This window comes from Leptonychotes weddellii, chromosome 7 (assembly GCF_054177405.1).
Source record: "Leptonychotes weddellii isolate Sample4059 chromosome 7, ASM5417740v2, whole genome shotgun sequence".
Classification (NCBI taxonomy): domain Eukaryota; kingdom Metazoa; phylum Chordata; class Mammalia; order Carnivora; family Phocidae; genus Leptonychotes; species Leptonychotes weddellii.
This window is the reverse complement of record NC_138375.1, coordinates 106,424,350-106,444,221: the sequence shown is the minus strand read 5'-3', so window position 1 is coordinate 106,444,221 and position 19,872 is coordinate 106,424,350. Positions and strand designations below refer to the sequence as shown.

The following is a 19,872-nucleotide window of genomic DNA, read 5'->3' as shown; positions in this document are numbered from 1 at the left end:
CAGACTCCCTGCCAAGCAGGGAGCCCAATGTGGGACTCGATCCCGGGACTCCAGGATCATGACCTGAGCCGAAGGCAGTCGCTTAACCGTCTGAGCCACCCAGGCGCCCTAAGCTAGGCTTTAACACTCTCGAGGGAGAGACTGAAAACTACTGGCAAACACATTCTGTATGGCCGGCACAAGTTTTAAACAATTCTGAATTATTGCTAACCTATAAAAACTGGGAGAATTCTTTTCTTTAAAAAAATCTGTCTTTTCCTAGCAAACTGGTGGAGTCGCTAGAAAGGCCAGCCACACGGCCACAGTGTGGAGGACGTGGGCAGCAGCTACCCACCTTTACAAAGGTGTGCAGCCCCACCGTCTCGCAGCGGCCACCTGCCCGCGTGACTCATCAGATCACCTGACTGGTGCCCAAAGCCATTTGCACTGGCCACCCCGGCTCCAGGCAATTAGGGCAAAAATTCAGCCTCTCCGTGCTTCACTCTTTCTAGTTCTAACAAAAATTCTTGCTACAAAGATCCTTTCCTACTTTAGAAGTGTTGAGAAAGAAATCAGATAATGTCTGAAAATCACCTAGAATTCACTATAGCGTTCTCATCCCTGGCTGCCTATTGGAACCACCTAGGGAGCTTTAGAAAATACGGACACCGGGTTCCAGCCCCAGAGATCCTGCTGTATTGCTCTGGGACGTAACCCCAGGCAGCAGCAGATGGTGCATAAAGCTCCCCAGGTGGTTCTAATGAACACCCAAGGCTGAAAACTCCTGCCTTCGGAGGATGCAGGGTGTTGAGTGTGAAGCAGTAAGTTCATTCCAATGTCAACCTCCAAATATGGATTTCTAACCTCTCACCTTTGTGACAATTTACATCACCTTTTATTTTGTGAAATAGGATATTATTCCAAAAGCCTACCAAATGCCATTTACAAACTGGAAAAGGAAGTCAAAGTGTGTTCTGGTTTCTACCACTCCTTTTCCCTCCAACACACCTGAAGAATGAAACACTAAAAAAATAAGAATTATCCTAAGGGACAAAACTCAAGCACACAAACAGCTCAAACACAGTAAGAAGAAGCTCACACTGGCAGGCCTGAATGAACAAATAAAATTGTTTTGAAATTCATCACTGCACTAAGTGGAAAAATATTCAAATATTAAAAAAAAAAAAGAACGATTTCCCCAAGTCTTTCCAGTAATGGCCCAATTTTTATCTTAATCAGATAAATTCCAAATTATTGCCTCTCTTCAAGCTTTCGGGTAGGTAGTGTGCGTTTATATGTTGGCTTCTAATCACGGGAAATGCAAACTACTGTCACCTAACTTTCAAACAGTAATACTACCCTACAATGCATCTGGAAAGTACATTTGCAAAATGGTTTCACATAATAATGACTTCTGTTTACAAGACTTCTACTCTGCAAGAGGTAGCATACTGCACTTGATAGACATGACCTCAAATCGGTCCAACAACCTCACGAAGTTAATCCCATAACCCCGTTGTACAATTAAAAAGAAAGAGCTTCAGAAAGATTGAAAATTATGTACATGATCGATCACGGAGCTGGTGGGCGGCAACACTTGCACCCACAGGTCTGTCGAATTCCCACAACTGTGCTTTTCGCACTCCCCCCCGCCGCCCTTCCGTGTTTAATCATCACGAGACAGAGACATCTGTGCCCAGCTCTGCCCCGTTGCCAGTGAAACACAGAGAGGCTAACGATCTGCTCCACATCTCACAATGCCGCAGTTACACGCTGCCTCCCCGCTCCCCACGCCATGTTCTTCCAGGAGACCAAATGACACAGCTGACACGTTACGTTAGAGAATCTATACTGATGGCCCTTAGGTAGTACTTATGGGTAGATATCAAATGCTCCCGATTTCTGAGAATCAAACATGACTCTAAATATGGCTTAGCTTCATCCGCCCGGCTAGCTCAGTTGGTAGAGCATGAGACTCTTAAATATGGCTTAGCTTCAACACAGGCCTGCTACATTCCTTTCTGTTGTAGGCCACCCATGCATCAGGCATCAGGTTCAACTCCTTTATCTGTCCCAAAATCTTCTCATGAATCCTATGATGCTGATAACATGGGCAAAATGCCACTCGCCAGGCCTCTAGCCTGTCCTTTGCTTCCCTGACATCGTCACCAGGCAATCAGCAAGACATCCTGAAGAAGGGCAGACGTCACCTTCTATGGGTTTTTTCCTTTATTTGTAAATCATAAAGACACTGTGCCATAAAAGTCCATCTTGAAGGTCTCATATCCAAGAGGGCCACTATCTGAGGCAGGCTCCCAGGGGAGGATATCGTTTCACGTCCTGGCAGGAAGGCCTCCTCTTCTTTAAGCTGCCGACACTGTATCCTTAAGCTTGTATTTGGAAAACTGCATGCATCAGTGATGTGTTATGGCCAAGAAGTGATCCCCGAGCAGAAGTAGCACAACACAGCTCCCCTGCAACAGAAAGCAAACAGGCTTTATCACCTAATAAACATGTCTCGCCAATCAATACTTATTTGCCTCTTTTCTGAAGCAACTCTTAAAAGTCACTTGAATGCGGGCGCCTGGGTGGCTCAGTTGGTTAAGCGACTGCCTTCGGCTCAGGTCATGATCCTGGAGTCCCTGGATCGAGTCCCACATCGGGCTCCCTGCTCGGCAGGGAGTCTGCTTCTCCCTCTCCCACTCCCCGTTTGTGTTCCCTCTCTCGCTGTGTCTTTCTCTGTCAAATAAATAAAATCTTTAAAAAAAAAAAAAAAAAAAAAAGTCACTTGAATGCTATCACTATGGATAATTCTTGAAGAAACTGCATTTCTGCCTCCTAATGATCTTTGAACAAAGCTGGCATCTTATTTTATTAAGTCCAGTGACCCAGAGGAGCTGGTTCAAAGGGGAGTTAAGACAGAGCTAAAGCTGAGGGCTTCATCATTCCAGTGTGAAAGAACTCTGCTATGTTATCAAACCTCACCAAGCCCCGTCTCCCAACTGCCAGTGGCAAGAACAAAGAGATGTCAGGGCTATTTGTTTTATTCAAAAATGACAGGAAATCAAAAATCTATCAAATGGATGTGTCAGCTGCAACACCACAAGCATATTGGTTAGTGAGATTTATGTACCTCCCTTTTGGCTCGTGACAAAATCACCTTCTAAGCTTTCTAATTTTCAAATGCCCACGTAGATACACAGGCCAGAGAGAGTTCTGGGAAGTATCTTGAGGACTGGGCACCATATACAAGGTGGTCACAATCTATGTGAATTTAAATTATGCAAATGTGAAATGGGATATGATATAAAAATAGTAAATGTCTCCCTATGCAAATTCATCCAAATCCCACAGAATTTTTTTTTTTTTTAATTAAGAACTGCAAAATTCCCAAACTGGCAAATTGAGTCCGCTGTACACAGCACCTAGACCTCCGCCACATCACAGAGCTGCTTTATCCGCTAAACAAAATGCCTACTGTTCTACTCCCTTGCGCACGTGCACTGGAACTTCATGAACAATGGTAATGACGACGGTTGCTGCTATTTTAACTTCATTGTTGTGATAATTTCAATGCTTTTTTAGGCCTTAAAATAAAATCATCCGGGTGGTGAGGTTAGAGCTAATACAGAGAAAATAAACCATCACACTATTAACTTTGAAATACATATCCAATGCCATATCAAAAAGGTAAACCACCACCACAAGGCTCCTTGATCATAACTGAGGATGGGGCATGCTCGAACCTAGGGGACAGAAAGCTTTTCCTTAAAAGACCAGACAGGAGATATTTTAAGCCTTGCAGGAGAGGAGCGCTCTGTCACAGCTATTCACTCCGGTGTTGCAGTCATAAGAAAGCCAGAGACAGAGCTGTGTTCCAATAAAACTTTATTTAAAAAAGCAGATAGCAGGTTGGATTTGGCCTGAGGGCAATAACTGACTGACCCTTCCTCTACAGCCTTAGACCGGATATCTACCCCCTTCCTTTAAATGTGACATTTTATTGCTCATAAAAACAATCCTCCCATTTTCCGTAGAGCCAATTTTGAGAAAAGAAGTTCCATTAGAACAGGCATATTTCAAGCTTGCCAAAACTCTGTAATAATAGTCAAGAAAAAAAAGGGAAGCAATAAGCTGGCAAAAACACGGCAGCAACATCAAAGCCTTAAAATATTCTATATCATCTTTTTTGCGATGCTTACATAACTATGTATTTGTCAAAACCCACAAACTGTACACTTAAAATTGGTCAATTTAATTGTACATAAATAATACTTCAATAAAGTGGATATTGAAAAAGTGCTTAAAGCCTCGGCAACAGGCTCTAATTTGGATTAGATTTATGTGATAAGAGTACATATCCGTTACTTCACATTTGCCCCCCTGGGTCATGAATTAAGAGAGCTTGAATTATGTAAATCCTTCGAAACCTCTGTTGCATTAAATGCCCTGAATACAACTGTCCCACACTAAACTCCTGGTAGTACCCAGACCTCAACCACTTCACTTGAAAGAGGAGAACAAGTTGCTTTTAGAAACAATGCAAAGCCCCGAGTTCATGACTCAGCTTTCAACCACAGTAAAAACAAAACAAATAAACAAATGAAAAGAGCATGGGTAATTTATGACAATAGGTGAGGCTTGTTGATTTCCTCATTTCACTTAAAATCAAAAACACAAGTTGCTGTGAGTGTCATCTCTGTTCTTTTCAGTTGTCTTTCCTCCAGTGTGGAGCATGTCACCATTTAAGCAGAAAAAAAAAAAAAGTTAAACAGGACGTGCGTGAGATGCTAAAATCAGGGAAAAGCCATACAAGAAAATCATTCCTCTGATTAATCTAAAGACAACAAAATACATGACAACAATTTGAAAACTCCAGCTATTAGCTTCCTCAGTGCCCTTGTATTTCATCATCTGTCTCTACTCAGAGACAAGACGTCGTTTAAAGCAACTGTTCTCAGTGTGGGCCTGGACAAGCAGCATCAGCATCACCTGGGAGCCTGCTAGAACTACAAATCCTCGGACAGCACCCCAGATCTACTGACTCAGAAACTCTGAGAGTGGGACCCACCAATCTATGTTTAACAAATCCTCCAGATGATTCTGATATTCAAGGACGTTCCAAATCATTAATTTGAAGTTTGAAAACCAATGTTTACTTATAAGTGGAGTCCTGTCACATTCTCTCATTTAACCTGGAGCTGGCCTTAGACCTCACCCTTAGAAGTAAGATGGGATCCGCACTCAAGTGCGTGAGCTCTAGAGCTACTTGGTGAGCCTCACAAAAATGCCTCAAGAATTTTGTTCAAAGAACAGAGTAGACATAGGAACACAGCATATTTAGATTTCACTTCAACATTTTTGAGCACCTGCCACGTGCTGTGCTTGTGCTAAATGAAATTATCTTATTTAGCCTCCCCAGTCATGAATAAATCTATTCACAGGCCTGGCTAGCGTGTGTTCAATGCCAAAGAACTTGTACATAAATGTTCATTTTGCTTTTTCTTTGGTTAATTGTTCTCAAACTGTATTGTATATCACAATTAGAGTCCAAAGTTGCTTCTCAGATGCTAAAAATCCAAGTCCAATAAATTTGGTAAGAGGCAAATCCATTACATTCATTTATTTTAGGCTCTGGCTCTCTCTTAAATAACTTTGTTCTGTCCTTTCCACTATAGAGACCATTCTCCTTCGTGTAGACAGTAAAAACTTAAGGAAAAAAAAATTAATTCTAAAACCCCCCCGCTACCTGTGATGCCGGCAGCATTTGTCCTCAATTCGAGGTGCCAAGTGCCTTTCCCCCATGCTCTACGGACCACACACGGCGCTCGTCACGCACAGCACCCTCACCCAGAGCCCACAAGTATTCTCAAGCTGCCAGAACCCGTCTCCATAGCGTTTCAGGTAGCCACTCCCAACCAGTGGAAGTACTGATGACCAATAAAATATATTCATTTCACTGGCCAATCAGAACATGCCCCTTTCTTGTTTCTCTTTCTGCTTCAAATACAGCTTTTAAACCCCTCCTTTCATTGTTCCCAGAATAAAATTAAGTTTCTGTTAATCCTGAACCACAGTCTACAAATCTATGGCACCTTGAGGGTCGCAATCACGCTGGATTGTGCTGAGCAGTTTAAACAATTTGAATGCAGCTGTAACCCAGTACGTGGTACCAAACTGCTCTGAAATCAAAGAAACAAAGTAAATGAAGGTGCTGAAGAGATAACAAAACACCTGTGAAACAGTATGCTCTGCCCGTAACTGGGAAATGTACAGCATGAGTAGCCCAGGGAGGCCAATGCATCATACAGGGCTTTAAAGGCATGAAAACATGGCTGGAGTAAATAATTCTGATTTTGCTTTCGGTACTCACTGATGATTCTTTATTCGGCTAAGGGGGCACCACACTGTTCCTTCAGCAGCATCTCCATTATTCTAATTCCCTAGAGAGAGAAGAAAGAACCATCAGAACGCCACAGTTTGTGGACAAACACTTTTACATTCATCACGACCCTTTCCCTTCAAGAAATCCAAGTCGCGGCCCTATACTCATTTCAGAAAAGTAAGCTCATAGTCATACCTTACATTTTTATAATATTTTTCTCACCAATTTCACATCCATTTTCTCTATATGGGCTCAGAATTAGTCAAGGGAAGCAGGCTCAGGAGAGTATAGAATCTCCATTTTAAACAACAGAAAACAGGCCAAGAGAAGGTAAGTCACTTCTTGAAAGTGGCCCAGCTGCTAAGGGGCATTGCCAGAGCTGGAATAATAATGGCAATAATGAGTACTTACTGAGCACTTACGAATGCGCTACACTGGCTGCCTGGGTTTGCATGAGCGTGGTCCTGGGTAATGGGTGCAGGGTGCACCGCGGAGACCCCTCCAGCACCTGGGCACCCCTTCCCCACCTGCCAGCACTGGGAGCGCGGCCACCCTCAGCCAAAGGGAGCTGCCTTACCTGAGGTCATGTCCCCTGTCCAGGGGCCACCCACATCCAAGGACCGGTGGATATGGGGGCCTGAAGGCCCAGCCTCCTTCCCTCCACTCTGGACAACTGAAGGACACCCCAGGTCTAGAGGTCCCCATGGGATCAGCTGAGACCTTCACTGCTCCATCACCACAGTTCGAAGTCCCCTCCTGCCTGATTCCGTTTCCCCCACTCCCTCGCAAGGGCTGTTCCCGAGGGCAGTCACCCTCTGCACAAAAGTCTCTGTCTCTGAGTCTGTGTCCCAAGAGCCAGCCTGGGACACCTAGTTTAATACATACCAAACCCCTGAACAACTACTATTCTTACTCCCATTTTACAGGTGAGGAAACAGTAACTCCAAGAGGTTCAAGCAATTTTCCCAAAATCATACATCTGTTGAGTAACAACACAAGGAGAGAACAGAGCCACTCTATTCTGGCTTCAAAGGTTCCCCTGCCCCTTCTCACGTGCTCAACTCCATGACTGCACATCCCCACCTGTCCACGCACCCACCTTGCCAGCCCCGGAGGAAGGAGGACAGCAGATATTCCCTCTTTCCTCCTTCAAGAACAAGTTCTGCAGACCAGGGGATAAACCTTCACGTAGAAAGACAGGATGATGATGTAATTATGAGCTAGAGTTTTAAGGAAGTCAGAGCTGGATCTGGGACTGGGGCGGGAGGGGGTGCGGTAGGGTGGGGTGGGAATGGGAGACACTGTTCTCAGGGACTAGAAAGTAGTTTACAGGGAATAGGAATGATCTAAGCTAACTTAAAACATAGGTCCCAGACCGCTCACAGAAACTGAATATACAGGACGACCTCAAGCAGGCCCCAGAGCTGTGCACCTTTAGCAAGCACCCGGGTGATACCTGTGATAGGGCAGGTGTGGTAAACACTGAGGGAGCTATAAGAGAAAAGACTGGGGCTTCCTACTAAGGGTTTATTTTGTGCCAAAGCAAGGGAGTGAGCCTCCAGAGAAGACCATAAAATATATTTAGTGTCAGAGTACACCAAACAAAATGTAACATATCCTTGAGGTTTCAGATGCTCCTTCAGAGCTGAGGGGACAGCAAGGCCAAAGGGGGAGTGCAGCTGCACACCAGAACCTGGAGGGGAACCCACAGAAGCACACAGGGATCCCCACGCCTTACTGAGAGCCGCACCGTCCGCATTTCTGGGGCTGGGGCCTGGAACCTGTAGATTTGTAATATACCTCATGTGGTTCTGAAGCCCAACCGGTTCATTTACTAGAATTTGTGAATGGCAGCCTGACACCACCTCGAAGATCCCTCCCAGCCCTGCCAGTCTGAGAACGCATTTCGGAAGATACGGTACACACTGCCCTCTGGTACTCTTAGAGCTACTCTCCTTGCAAAGAATTAGGGGGAGGAGGAGGGGAGTGGGGACAAAACCACCAGTGCAATGAAATTTAATCTCATTCTTACCCTAAGATCTAAATGCTCTCATTTCTGCTCTCATTCACTCATCAACAAATCCACTCAACAAATATTATGCACCTACTGTGTGCACTGGAGATTAAATGGTGAACAAACAAGATAAAGCCCCTGCCAACACTGAGCTTACAATCTAGTAGTTTTCATTCCCCTTGTTTCCATTTATTTGTTTGTTTCAACAAAACCCTGAACAATAATTAAATGCCTTCCTTCTATTTTCAGGAAGAATAAGGACAGCCACGTTGATTCCGCTGCAACCTCCTTTTCGCATAAATCTGGCGGTATGTCTTTAAAAACAGGAAAGCACACTCCCTTCTTAGGAAGTGAGCACCGGTGAACTCTCCCCATTCGCCTAAGAAGAATGCCACCACTTATGGAGCTGAACACTAATTGACGTAAGTGAAGACTGTGAGGTCGGCCTTGGGAATTGAAAGACATTATTTATTGAATCAATTATGTTCACAATGTGACAGTTGATTTTTCTTTCCCTTTTTTCCCCCCCTCTCTCATACCACTTTAGTCTTTTTAAGGAAAACAGTTAGAAATAGAAGGTGGAGAACAGAGGCAGAGAGAGAGACCTATAAAGTGAATTAAAAAAAAAAAAAAACCTAACAGGGCGGCCAAACCATTATTTAGTACCTCTCTTTAGTATGGAGGGACCAAATAAAAACCCAATCAATAGAGCCCTTTCAAATAAAGTTCCAATGCTTAAAACTCAACCCCTAGGAGATCAGGCTTAAAGAGGCTAAATTTACACCACTTATCACACAATGATGTCTGAAATGCAGAGCAAACATTAAGTGAATCCACCTTTATAGATATGGCTTAAAAGCTTTTTGGACTGACAAACCATAAACCAGCTTGATTTTATTATTCCTTTCCCCTCTGAGATTTTTTCTATTACAAGGCTACCTTTCTCTATTTGCCAATGTACAGAGAAGTGAGCCCTCTCACGGTCTCATTACCCTAATACCAACACTGTGCGGGCCAAGCACATCCCCACAAAGGCGTCCCAGAGTCTCACAGATTGAAAACACTTCACAGATCCCCCACACTAAGAGTCTCTGAGAAATAGCTGATTATTGTGGGAAACAAAAAGATTGTCTGAAGGGGAGCTGGAAAAAATTGGATTTAAAGGTGGCTCGATCCAGACAGCATATTTATTCTGTTCTCCAACTGATGCTTCCTTAAGAAGCCCTGATTGACCTAGGAGGTCCCAAAGAGAGTGGTATTAGACCTTATAAAAATTGCAGAGTTCTAAAGCAGTTCTCAAAAGACACATCTATGGGGTGCTCTTAGCAAAACAAGAACAGCTCACTTAATTATCACAAAGATAAAAGATGGGTGCAGAATTTGGCACGCAAAAGGTACTGGATGTTGATGGATTACAAGACTGATAAACTGATTACTTTCGAATGCCAGGTTGAAAGAGTCTGAATTTTAACATTACAGTAGCATTCTGCCCAGGAGTTAGGATTCTTCAAAGAGCAGTGGAAAAGGCCAGGATAACAAGGGCTGCCCAGGAGATGAAAGAACAAAACAAGGAAAGAATAAAGAATGAAAGTATTAAAAAAAAAAAAAAGGTGGAAAAGAATGGTGTGAAAAGAATTTGACAGCAGAGGCAGGACCTAAAACGGGTCCCCAAGAATCTGGATTAACCATAGGGATGTTTACAAAGTACAGTAATGTCAAATGCTGAAGTTCACATTAGAAAACCACTCACCCTTCGATAAAAACATTTACATCAAGTTGACCTCACGTCTTTTTCTATTTTTTTCATTCAAGTTGGTTTACACAAAACTTTCTGCAAATCTTTTCACTTCCTCTGTGTAGAATCCTAACAGTATGAATTTAAAAGGAAGGATGAGAATATGTCACTCCCTGCTTCAACCCTTCCAGAGTGTCCCATTGCTCTTATAAGACATGCACACTCACTATCATGGCTCCAGGGATTTCCGACGAAGATTGATGCCCTGCAAAGACACAAGCCTGCTTTCCATGCAGGCAGCATGCTCAGTTCCTTTCTCTTTCACGCACTGTTCCCTCCAGCAGGAACATCCCCAGATCTTCCAGTGGCCGGCTACCTCCTTGCCATACTGAGATCTCAACTCACCCAGCACCTCCTCAGAGACTCCTGACAGCCCTAGCTAAAACAGCCTGGCCACAGCCTGGATCACACAGCTTGGTCCTACTGTCTTTATAGCACTCATCACGATAAAAAATGATCGTGCTTTTTCAAATATTTTGTACTATCAGCCATCCCCTCCCCGCAACAGAAAGGAAGCTCCAGGAGAAGGGAGAAACACCTGGCCAGTGGGCATCGTCTGTGGGGAAAAAGGGAGGAGTCCGCATCCAGTTTTCTCAGTAAAAGTAAGAGACACACTGCTCAAAGCTTCTCCAGGAAGACATCTTTTGCCCATTAAAGCATCTTTTAATCTGATGTAGGTTAATTATTTTACATTTAGGTCTTCCTCATCCATAAAACTAGGATAACACCAAACAACAGTCAAAATTATTGGCATATACTCTACACCAAGCACTGTGCTGAGTGGTTTACCTGCCACTGGCTTAGTTTACTCTCCTATCTGCCTCAGAGGATTATCTTTTTTTTTTTTTTTGGATGAGATCTGAGGTCCAGAAAAATTAAGCATCTGGGCCAAAATCACACAATAACTAACAAGCAAAGAGTCTTGATTTGACCCAAAGCAATCAGGATTGAGAGTCCAGGATCCAGGATGTTTCCGCACAAGGGGGCAGAAGGCATAAATGAGATTGCATATGTGAAAATGCCTATTATACTGCTGGGTACACAGCAGGAGCTTGTTCTTCCCTTCCCTATTTAAATATGTTCAAAAAGCCTGATAAATAAATCAGACATTGCAGCCCTGCTCCCGAACTAAATGGCACGATTCTTAATACACGAATCAATATTTAATAACCTCTACAAATTATTTTAAATACAATGCTTTTCAAGTAGGAATATCTGATAGGATGTATGACCTCAATATAATTTTCCCATAGCAGCTAAAAAACTCTTGCGTAAGATTCATTTTTATTTTGATAAGTAACCCAAAATCTTTAGGTGTAACTGCAGAACATTAACAGATATAATAACTCAGATGTCTGTGCTTCACGTTATAAAACTCCCTCTCTCCTTAAAGAGAATATTTAATCTCACAACTGGTTGTGGAAAAGAATATACCCCCAAATAATAAAAACTAAGAACTGGAAAGGACACTATAATATCTAGTCCAGAGAGCAAAGTCTTTGCAAGGAACTGTGGGTGATGCACCTGAGTCAGAGAGGTGTCCCAGGATCAAATACCAGGATGAAAGATGACCAAGCCACTTCCCTCTTGCCAGTTCTCAAATAAACTCTGACGTGGCATGAACAGGTTAGTGGCTAAAAGGCATTCAGGCACTGGTGTTTGCCTATTTTATGAAATTCCTTCCCCAACCCTCCAGTGTAACCCCATTAGTCTATTTTCATTTTTAGTTTTTTTAAACGACATATATATAATTTTATTTTTCCTGACTTGGACTGTATGGCTTTTTTGCCACTAATTAACCAACAGGGCAGCCTCCAACCTAGTGCCACATGCCATCCATGACATTTCTGACAAACGATCTTCTGTTGCCTGCTTAGAAACCTCCAAGGAGGGGAGGCTTTCTACCTCTATTCCATCTGTCAGTCCTCATTATAAGGCAGTCTTCCCAACACTGAGGCGGTAGTGCCTCAGTGCCTGGCACACTGAAGGGGCCCAGTACCAACGCTTTTAACAAACAAACTAAAACACAAGGCTCCTATCACTTCCCTTTATCGGCACTTATTCACTATTCATCAAATTTAAGCACAGTCATAATTCCGCCTTGCTTCTTCCCTGTTCTGAGAGATAAAATGATTACCAGCATGCTTGTTGTCTCTAACAGAATAAATAAATCCACTAGATGCCCAGGTAATTCTCCTTTTGCTTTGATCTCTCCCCTTCTTTTCACCCACATTCATATTAATTTCTGTACGTCAACAATTTTCTTTACATGTAAGGCCAGCCTACTGCGTCTTCGTATCTCATGTGTCCTTTGAAGGAAATATAATTTTCAAAAGCCGTCTTTCAGTCAAAAACCCATCACACCAAATCTCACCAATACTGAAATTATCTCAGTTAATCGTCTCAAGAGTCCCCTGAGCTAAAAGACACATTCACTCTCACCATTTCCAGGTAAGGAAACTGGGCCTCAAAGGAGAATAACTTGCTCAGGGTCACAGAGTGAGTAAGTGACCAACCTGAAATTTAAACCTGGATTTCTCCAACTCTTTCCACAATGGGTATTTACCTCAATGGCTTTGTTTGTGGACCCATACAATGGGTGGAGGGAGGTGAGCAAGCACGCCTCTTTGCAGGATTGCTGTGAGGATTCACTGAGGCAACATACAAAGCTACTGACACATGACAGACTTTTGTCAGGCATTCCCACCCTTTCTCCCTGCGGCCTGAAAAGCGACTACTGATTTCTCTGCAGACCCAAATCTGACCATGGGCCCCTCACAGTGGGACTCCCACAACCAGGCACCCCCCCGTTCAGTGGATGGTCAGTGACCCAGAGGATATGTCAGCAAGGGCTCACCTCATGCCTGGATCAGATTTCTCCAAGCACATTTCACCTGATCTTCGCATCACCTCTAAGAGTTACTAAAACTTCCGTTTGACAACACTGAGCCCCACAGAGTAAGCCAGCTTTCTCTAGGTCACAGGGTCTTCAGCAAAAGGAACAGAACTAGAATCCAAATCACAGGAAAGAACTATTTATAGAAAGACTACGGCCCTACTAGGCTGTGCCGAGCACATTATAGGCCTGGTCTCATTTAAGCCTCACATTCAACGTACGAGTCAGTGACGTGAAGAAAATGAGACTCACAGAGGCTCAGAAACTTGACCAACAGCACCCAGCTATGTAAGTGCAGAATCCAGATTCACACCCAGGTTTTTGTGACTGAGCCCACAATACATCACCTCCTTAAAAAGGTACGTTTGCAGGCTTCTCTTAGTCAAATCCCCAAAAAATGACATGTTGCCCTAGGCATACTCCTTCCTGCCATCCCAAAGTTATTTCCATCTACATCTGGGTGATTTTAATTTATCTCTTTAGGGGAGGCGGGCTGAAACGAAGCTACACGTAATTCTTGAAACTGCCGTAAGGATAAAAGCACCTCATCTCATCTCCAAATGCGCTTCGTTTTCTGTTGATACCAAGTGAAGCTCTCCCAAGCACTAGGAAGAAGCTGGAGGACAGGCATGTGCACAGGTAACATTGCTATTTTCACACAATATCTGCCAATTAGAATTCCTTGGTTTCTTCGAAAAACCAGTGAGGCTGTTACTTCCCACAAAAAGCCTTTCATTATTTCTTGGGAATAAAACCCCAGGGAGGCTGAATGAGCTATGAGGTTACAGCTGTGAGCTGGAGGGCCGTAATGGACCTTAGCTATATAACTAGGAGGGCTCATCTTCACTCCCCATGCTCCACATCACCTGTGTGGTGCACGGAAGAACCATGACGTCCGTGGCAAGTATAAGCATTTAATACTACAAATTAACACAAACAACCAGAACAAAAGCTACAAATAAATGACTAAATCATAAAATCACTATGTGCAAATAATAGTCTAAAGATAATCCACCTGCTGTTTTTAAGAGTCATTTATTTGCAAAGGGGGAAAAAAAATACCATGTAGTGCTCACAGATGCAAATATTCTTTGAAGTCCCCAGCCATTATCCCCATTATCCCCATTATTATCAAATAATAAACTGATAAGGGGAAAGAGAGAGTGAAGAAATGGCTGTAATAGCACATTTGATACTCTTTAAAAATTGCTCTATTTCAATTGCTAACTAAATGGAAGCATTATTGGTTAATCCCTAGGATCTTATCCTTGGTATTGTTTGGTCCCAGATATTCCTTCATGAATTAATAACTCCCACATGGACGACGTTATAAATCTCCCAGCTGCCTTGAATGTTTAACAATGTGATAAAATTCTTCCCTTCGATAAAAAAAGCTACAGTTTTTTAAAAAAAAATTTGCACACCCTTCACGTGGTGAACTGCAAAGGTGAGACTCCTTTTAAAGAACAAGCACCTGTAAGGAATTCTGGCTCCCATTCTGAGACCTAAGCAAAACCCTCCAGGCTCAGGGACACCTGATTCACACTTTGTTTGGAATTTGGCCAAGAAATTCAGGTTCCCTGGGAAATCATTTGTTAGACTGGCTGACATGGAAAGGGACGAGCTGCTGGAAAAGTAAAGTAGGAGGAATATGTAATCTAGTCATCAGGTGAAGAGACTAAGGGTCTGACTGCCTCATGTGAACATGGGTTCTACCACTCACCACCTGTGTGATTTGGGGCAAGGAGACTGTCTCCTAAGCTATAAAATGGTCGTAACAGTCCTTACCGCAGAGCAGTGTTATGCAGATTGAAGGAGGTAACACACGTAAGTACTGAGGATGATGCCTAGGGCATAGAAAGTGCTCAACAAATATGACCTGTTATTACCTTTCCTATTACCCCAATGGCTAAAAAGTTTCGCTGCCTTTAAGACTATTTTAAAATAAAATGGAATAAAAACAGGGGCGTCTGGGTGGCTCAGTCGGTGAAACGTCTGCCTTCAGCTCAGGTCATGATCTCAGGGCCCTGGAATAGAGCCCCAGGTCAGGCTCCCAACTGAGCAGGGAGTCCGCTTCTCCCTCTTCTTCAACCCCTCCCCACCCCACCCCACCCCCCCGCACCGCTCATGCTCGCTCTCTCTCCCTAATAAATAAATAAAAAATCTTTAAAAACTAGGATAGAAACAAAGTCTTCGCACATTCGGAAAATCATTCAATAACATGTGTTCACTAATTCAGTAACTATTTACTGAGCACTGACTGTGCGCTAGGTGCTGAGGATAAAGTGCTGAGCCCCGCACCGAAGCCTCCTGTTCACTAAGGCAAACAAAGAATCATGAAAACCGCCACATCCTAATACCAGTACTTCAGGGAATCTTTTCTACGGTAATGACACAAAATATCAAAGATTCTAGTATAAAGATGCTTCACATGGTCTTGCTTCTAATGGGAAGCTTGGAAACGACTTCAGTGTTCAATCCTAAAGAAACAGGGCAATCAATTATTATATAACAACTTAATGAAGTATTATGCAGTCATTAAAATGTTGGCTTTGCAGTTTCTCCAGTTGCTGTGATAGGCATTTATGATATAATATTACCTGAAAAGAGCAAGACATGAAATTGTACTTACACTGTAATTATGACTGTTTAAAATCTGCACATAAAAGACTGAAAAGAACATGGCAATTTGAGCTATAATGGCAAGATAACAGTTATCATTTCTGGAGTATTTAATATATGCCAAGATATTTTAAGCACTTCTTTATACTATTCCCTTTTATTCTCCTGCTCAGAAGGTAGGTACTATCATTCACATTTCACCAGAGGCTCAATCTGTACACACCCTATGAGAGAGGGCCCAGAGATTTTAAGTTCGGATTCCAGTGACTTCAAAGACAGACTTACCATAACCTCTAAATAACTGTCTGCAGCCTTAATAGGAAAAATAAGTTTTTGCTGATAACTTCCTTGCATTTTTCTTTTTAAATAATAACAACTGATTATCTGCTGTGTGCCAGGTCCTGTCCTGAGCATTTCATGCATATAACTCATTTACTTCTCATAAGTACTTGATGAAGTAGATTCCAATATTATCCTCACTTTACAGATGAGGAAAATGAGACTCAGAAATTAGGGTCAGTTACTCAAGGTCACACAGCTGATCAGTACAGGGCATTCTGCTGGTTCTCAAAGAGATCTAGGGCAAAAGAACTTATATGGCTCTGCTGCAAATATATATTTTAAAACATTTATGTGCAGGTAGTGCCTATACAAAAACATTTTAAACAAAACCTTAATTTTTTTTTTTATACAGACTGAAAGAGCCTTTTTGGGAGAAGTGCAGCCATTTTTTAAATTATGAAATACTCAAACATATCAAGAAGCGAAGAGAAAAACCAGTAAGCTTTAAAAAATGTTAGTATCTTGAAAAGTAAAAAAGCAACATCCCCACCAGAGGCCATCAACTGAGAACTTTTTTTAATTATAGCCTTTAAATTCTTCTTAAATTGGTGTCAATACGAAAGGAGTTAATTAACTCTCAAAAACCCACCATTTTCCTTTACTAACAAAATTCAGAGAAAAACAGAAACATAATTTAGCTAGACTCTAAGGAAGAAAGCTAGACAAGAAATAAGGAGTCAAGGTGACTCAGTCGGTTAAGTGTCTGATAACTCTTGATTTTGGCTCAGGTCATGATCTCAGGGTTTTAAGATCGAGCCCCTGTTGGACTCCGCGATGAGCCTGGAGCCTGCTTAAGATTCTCTCTCTCCCTCTCCCCGCTCTGCCCCTCCCTCCCCCCAAGGAAGGAAGGAAGAAAAAAAGGGAAGAGGGAGGAAGGAAGGAAGGGAGGGAGGGAGGGAGGGAATGGTCAAATCCCAGGCAGCAAGCGGGATTCCAAAGAAATGGGAAGTGACAAAGAAATATCACTCCAACAAACCTGGGTTCACAAGCCACAGGCTTCTTTCCTCCTTACCTGGCAGGCTCTCCAGCCTTCTCCCCCTCTCCTTCTGGGGCTCTGCCTGGTACCACAAGTCCCACAGAGGGTGGGCACAACCAAAGGGGTCATTCAGCAAGAGATGAAATTCTCCCACAGAGTGGGGACACAGAATAAGAAATCCCACCTACAGAGAAGGAAGAACGATCAAGGGGAACAGCTGGACACCTCGGAGAACTCACAGAGCATTTAATTAGTATGCTGCAGGGCTTAAGCACACAACTGAAGTTTAACTATTGGATGTACCTTTAAGAAATTAAATTACCTTTGCAATTCAAGTTGCTCTACCCAGAATTCTGTATTTACTTCTGATCTGAGAAGCCTCAATGACATTTTCCTGGCCTTTTGGTCAAACTAAGAATCTTAATTTAGCACAAAGAACCCAGCTGAATTCAAGTCCAGTCCTACAATAGATTTGATCCACAAAAGATTTGTGCCTCAAATGCATTTAATCCACACAATCTGCAGACACAGCCCCAATTTTTCCAGTATTTCAATGCCACCTGGCCAGCGCTGTTTCAGTCTTCAATTCTGTGTCTGCCTTAGGTTTATATGAGGTATGTGAAGATTTATGGTGGCCACAAATACCTATTTTCTTATTGTCTCTGTTTTTGAATTTAGCACAACAGAGTGGGAGAGCGAACTCAGAAAAGTAATAGACTGCTTGGAAAGTCTATCCAGAACAGTGGGGAGAACATGGCTCCCAAATCTCCAAAGATTCCTGGGTGGGTGTGAGAGTAAAGGAGCATTAGGAAAGCAAGCAAGTATCACAGTGTTACGGAGATGACATTTTCTCTATGTTCTGACAAGTGTTGACTTCAAGGTCATCTGACTCCAAGGTCATACCCCAAGCTGATGGAGACCATGCATTTGTCCTGTCTCCCCAGTCAAGCTCTTTGGGGGAAAGGATTCTGCCCTCCAGGTCAGGGAGTCAAAGAGTAGGCAGTTAAGAAGATGGGCTCTGAGGTCAGACCCCCTGGAATTCCAGCTCTGCCACCTGCTGGTTGATGACCCTGGGCAAGTAAAATAACTTTTGTGCCTCCACTCCCTCATCTGTAAAATGGACTCTCTCTCAGAGTCACTGGGAGAACCCACTGCTCATAAAATAGTGCAGTGCTTGGCTCATGGTAAAACTCAATAGATTACAGTTAATATTAATACTGTATCTGGTTTTTTCCAAATTTCCAGAACAGTCTGTGTTTTCAGAAAACATGGATTAAAAATAAGGCAACATGTCTATTATGGGGTGCCAACAGCTCAAAGACCCCTACAACTCCTACAAATCTTTTGTAATAAGCACTTTATTTAGCTCACCTGAATAGGACTATAAAATGAAACTGTAACATCCCTACCACATGCTTACCATCCCCCCTTGCTAACTAGTATTTTATGAAAGCATGTTTATCATTTTTAAATATTTTATTGCCACCACCTCAACCCTTGACCATCTACTTGTTACATGAAATATCTCTGACAGTCCTGGATCCCCACTTAACTTAAACTCTTGGATTTTTATGCAGGCTTAAAGACAATTTGTCAGAAAAAATTTTTAAATCTTGGTATTTACACACTGAGGGAAAGGAGGGACGGCTCCAAAAAAAATCACATCATGTTAGAATTAAAACCAACCCTCCTAGTCCAACCTCTGATTTACAAAAGATGATACTGAAGTTCAGAGCAACCAGTCCAAGCAATGTGGCCACTGAGTGCGGCCAAGGCAGGGCCCCCACCCGATTTCCTGATTCTTGGCCCCTGCATTAAATGCTGCATGAAATAAGTCAAGCAGAGAAAGTCAATTATCATATGGTTTCACTTATTTGTGGAACATAAGGAATAGCATGGAGGACATTAGGAGAAGGAAGGGAAAAATGAAGGGGGGCGGTAATCAGGGCAGGAGACGAACCATGAGAGACTATGGACTCCGGGAAACAAACTGAGGGTTCTGGAGGGGAGGGCGGTGGGGAGATGGGTTAGCCCAGTGATGGGTATTAAGGAGGGCACGTACTGCATGGAGCACTGGGTGTTAGGCGAAAACAATGAATCATGGAACACTACATCAAAAACTAATGATGTACTGTATGGTGACTAACAAAATAAATTTAAAAAAATTTTTAAAAAAATAAATGCGGCATGATGTGTGGAGACATGACTTCCGATCACTATGCAAATAATGCCAGTGACACATGTAGGGCTCAAGAAACCACTTTCTGCCATTTCAGCCAAGGGCCTAACTTCTCAGGTTCATCGAGTTTCATAGCAGGCAATGCCCCACAGTTGCAGCTGGCTGATTGCAGGGTTTCCCCCAAAGTTTTACCACTGAGCAGTCTATTACAACCCTGATGAATTCAAATGAGCCATCACGGGATTCTGGATTCTTAAGTCTCACAGTCAAGGTAAAGGCATTGACTTAAACTCAGGGAAAGGACCAAAGACTGTTATCACTCACAGCATTCTTATTTTCACCGAGAGGTGTTCACTACAAAGGCTACATTGCTTGGCACTAAAACTCTAGAGAAAGCAGGACAAGCTGAGCTGACGGGGAGGGGATCAGTAAGCAGAGGGCCGTTACCATCATTTAACTGATCTAGCAATAAAAAATCTTGAAAAGAGGGCGCCTGGGTGGCTCAGTTGGTTAAGCGACTGCCTTCGGCTCAGGTCATGATCCTGGAGTCCCGGGATCGAGTCCCGCATCGGGCTCCCTGCTCGGCGGGGAGTCTGCTTCTCCCTCTCCCACTCCCCGTTTGTGTTCCCTCTCTCGCTGTGTCTTTCTCTGTCAAATAAATAAATAAAATCTTTAAAAAAAAAA

At 42.9% G+C, this 19,872-nt stretch overlaps 1 protein-coding gene across 2 annotated transcripts in view; it reads right to left on the bottom strand.

Moving 5' to 3' along the window:
• Positions 1–2,190: 2,190 nt before the first annotated feature.
• Positions 2,191–19,872, bottom strand: part of PRELID2 (PRELI domain containing 2) — a 64,405-nt gene continuing 46,723 nt past the window's right edge. For both annotated transcript variants that reach the window (XM_081826908.1, XM_081826907.1), the window contains 2 exons: positions 6,353–6,422; positions 2,191–2,453 (listed from right to left, as the gene is read on the bottom strand). In XM_081826908.1, coding sequence (XP_081683034.1) covers positions 6,363–6,422 — 60 coding nt within the window. In that variant the 3' untranslated portion in view covers positions 2,191–2,453; positions 6,353–6,362. The remainder of the gene's footprint in view (positions 2,454–6,352; positions 6,423–19,872) is intronic.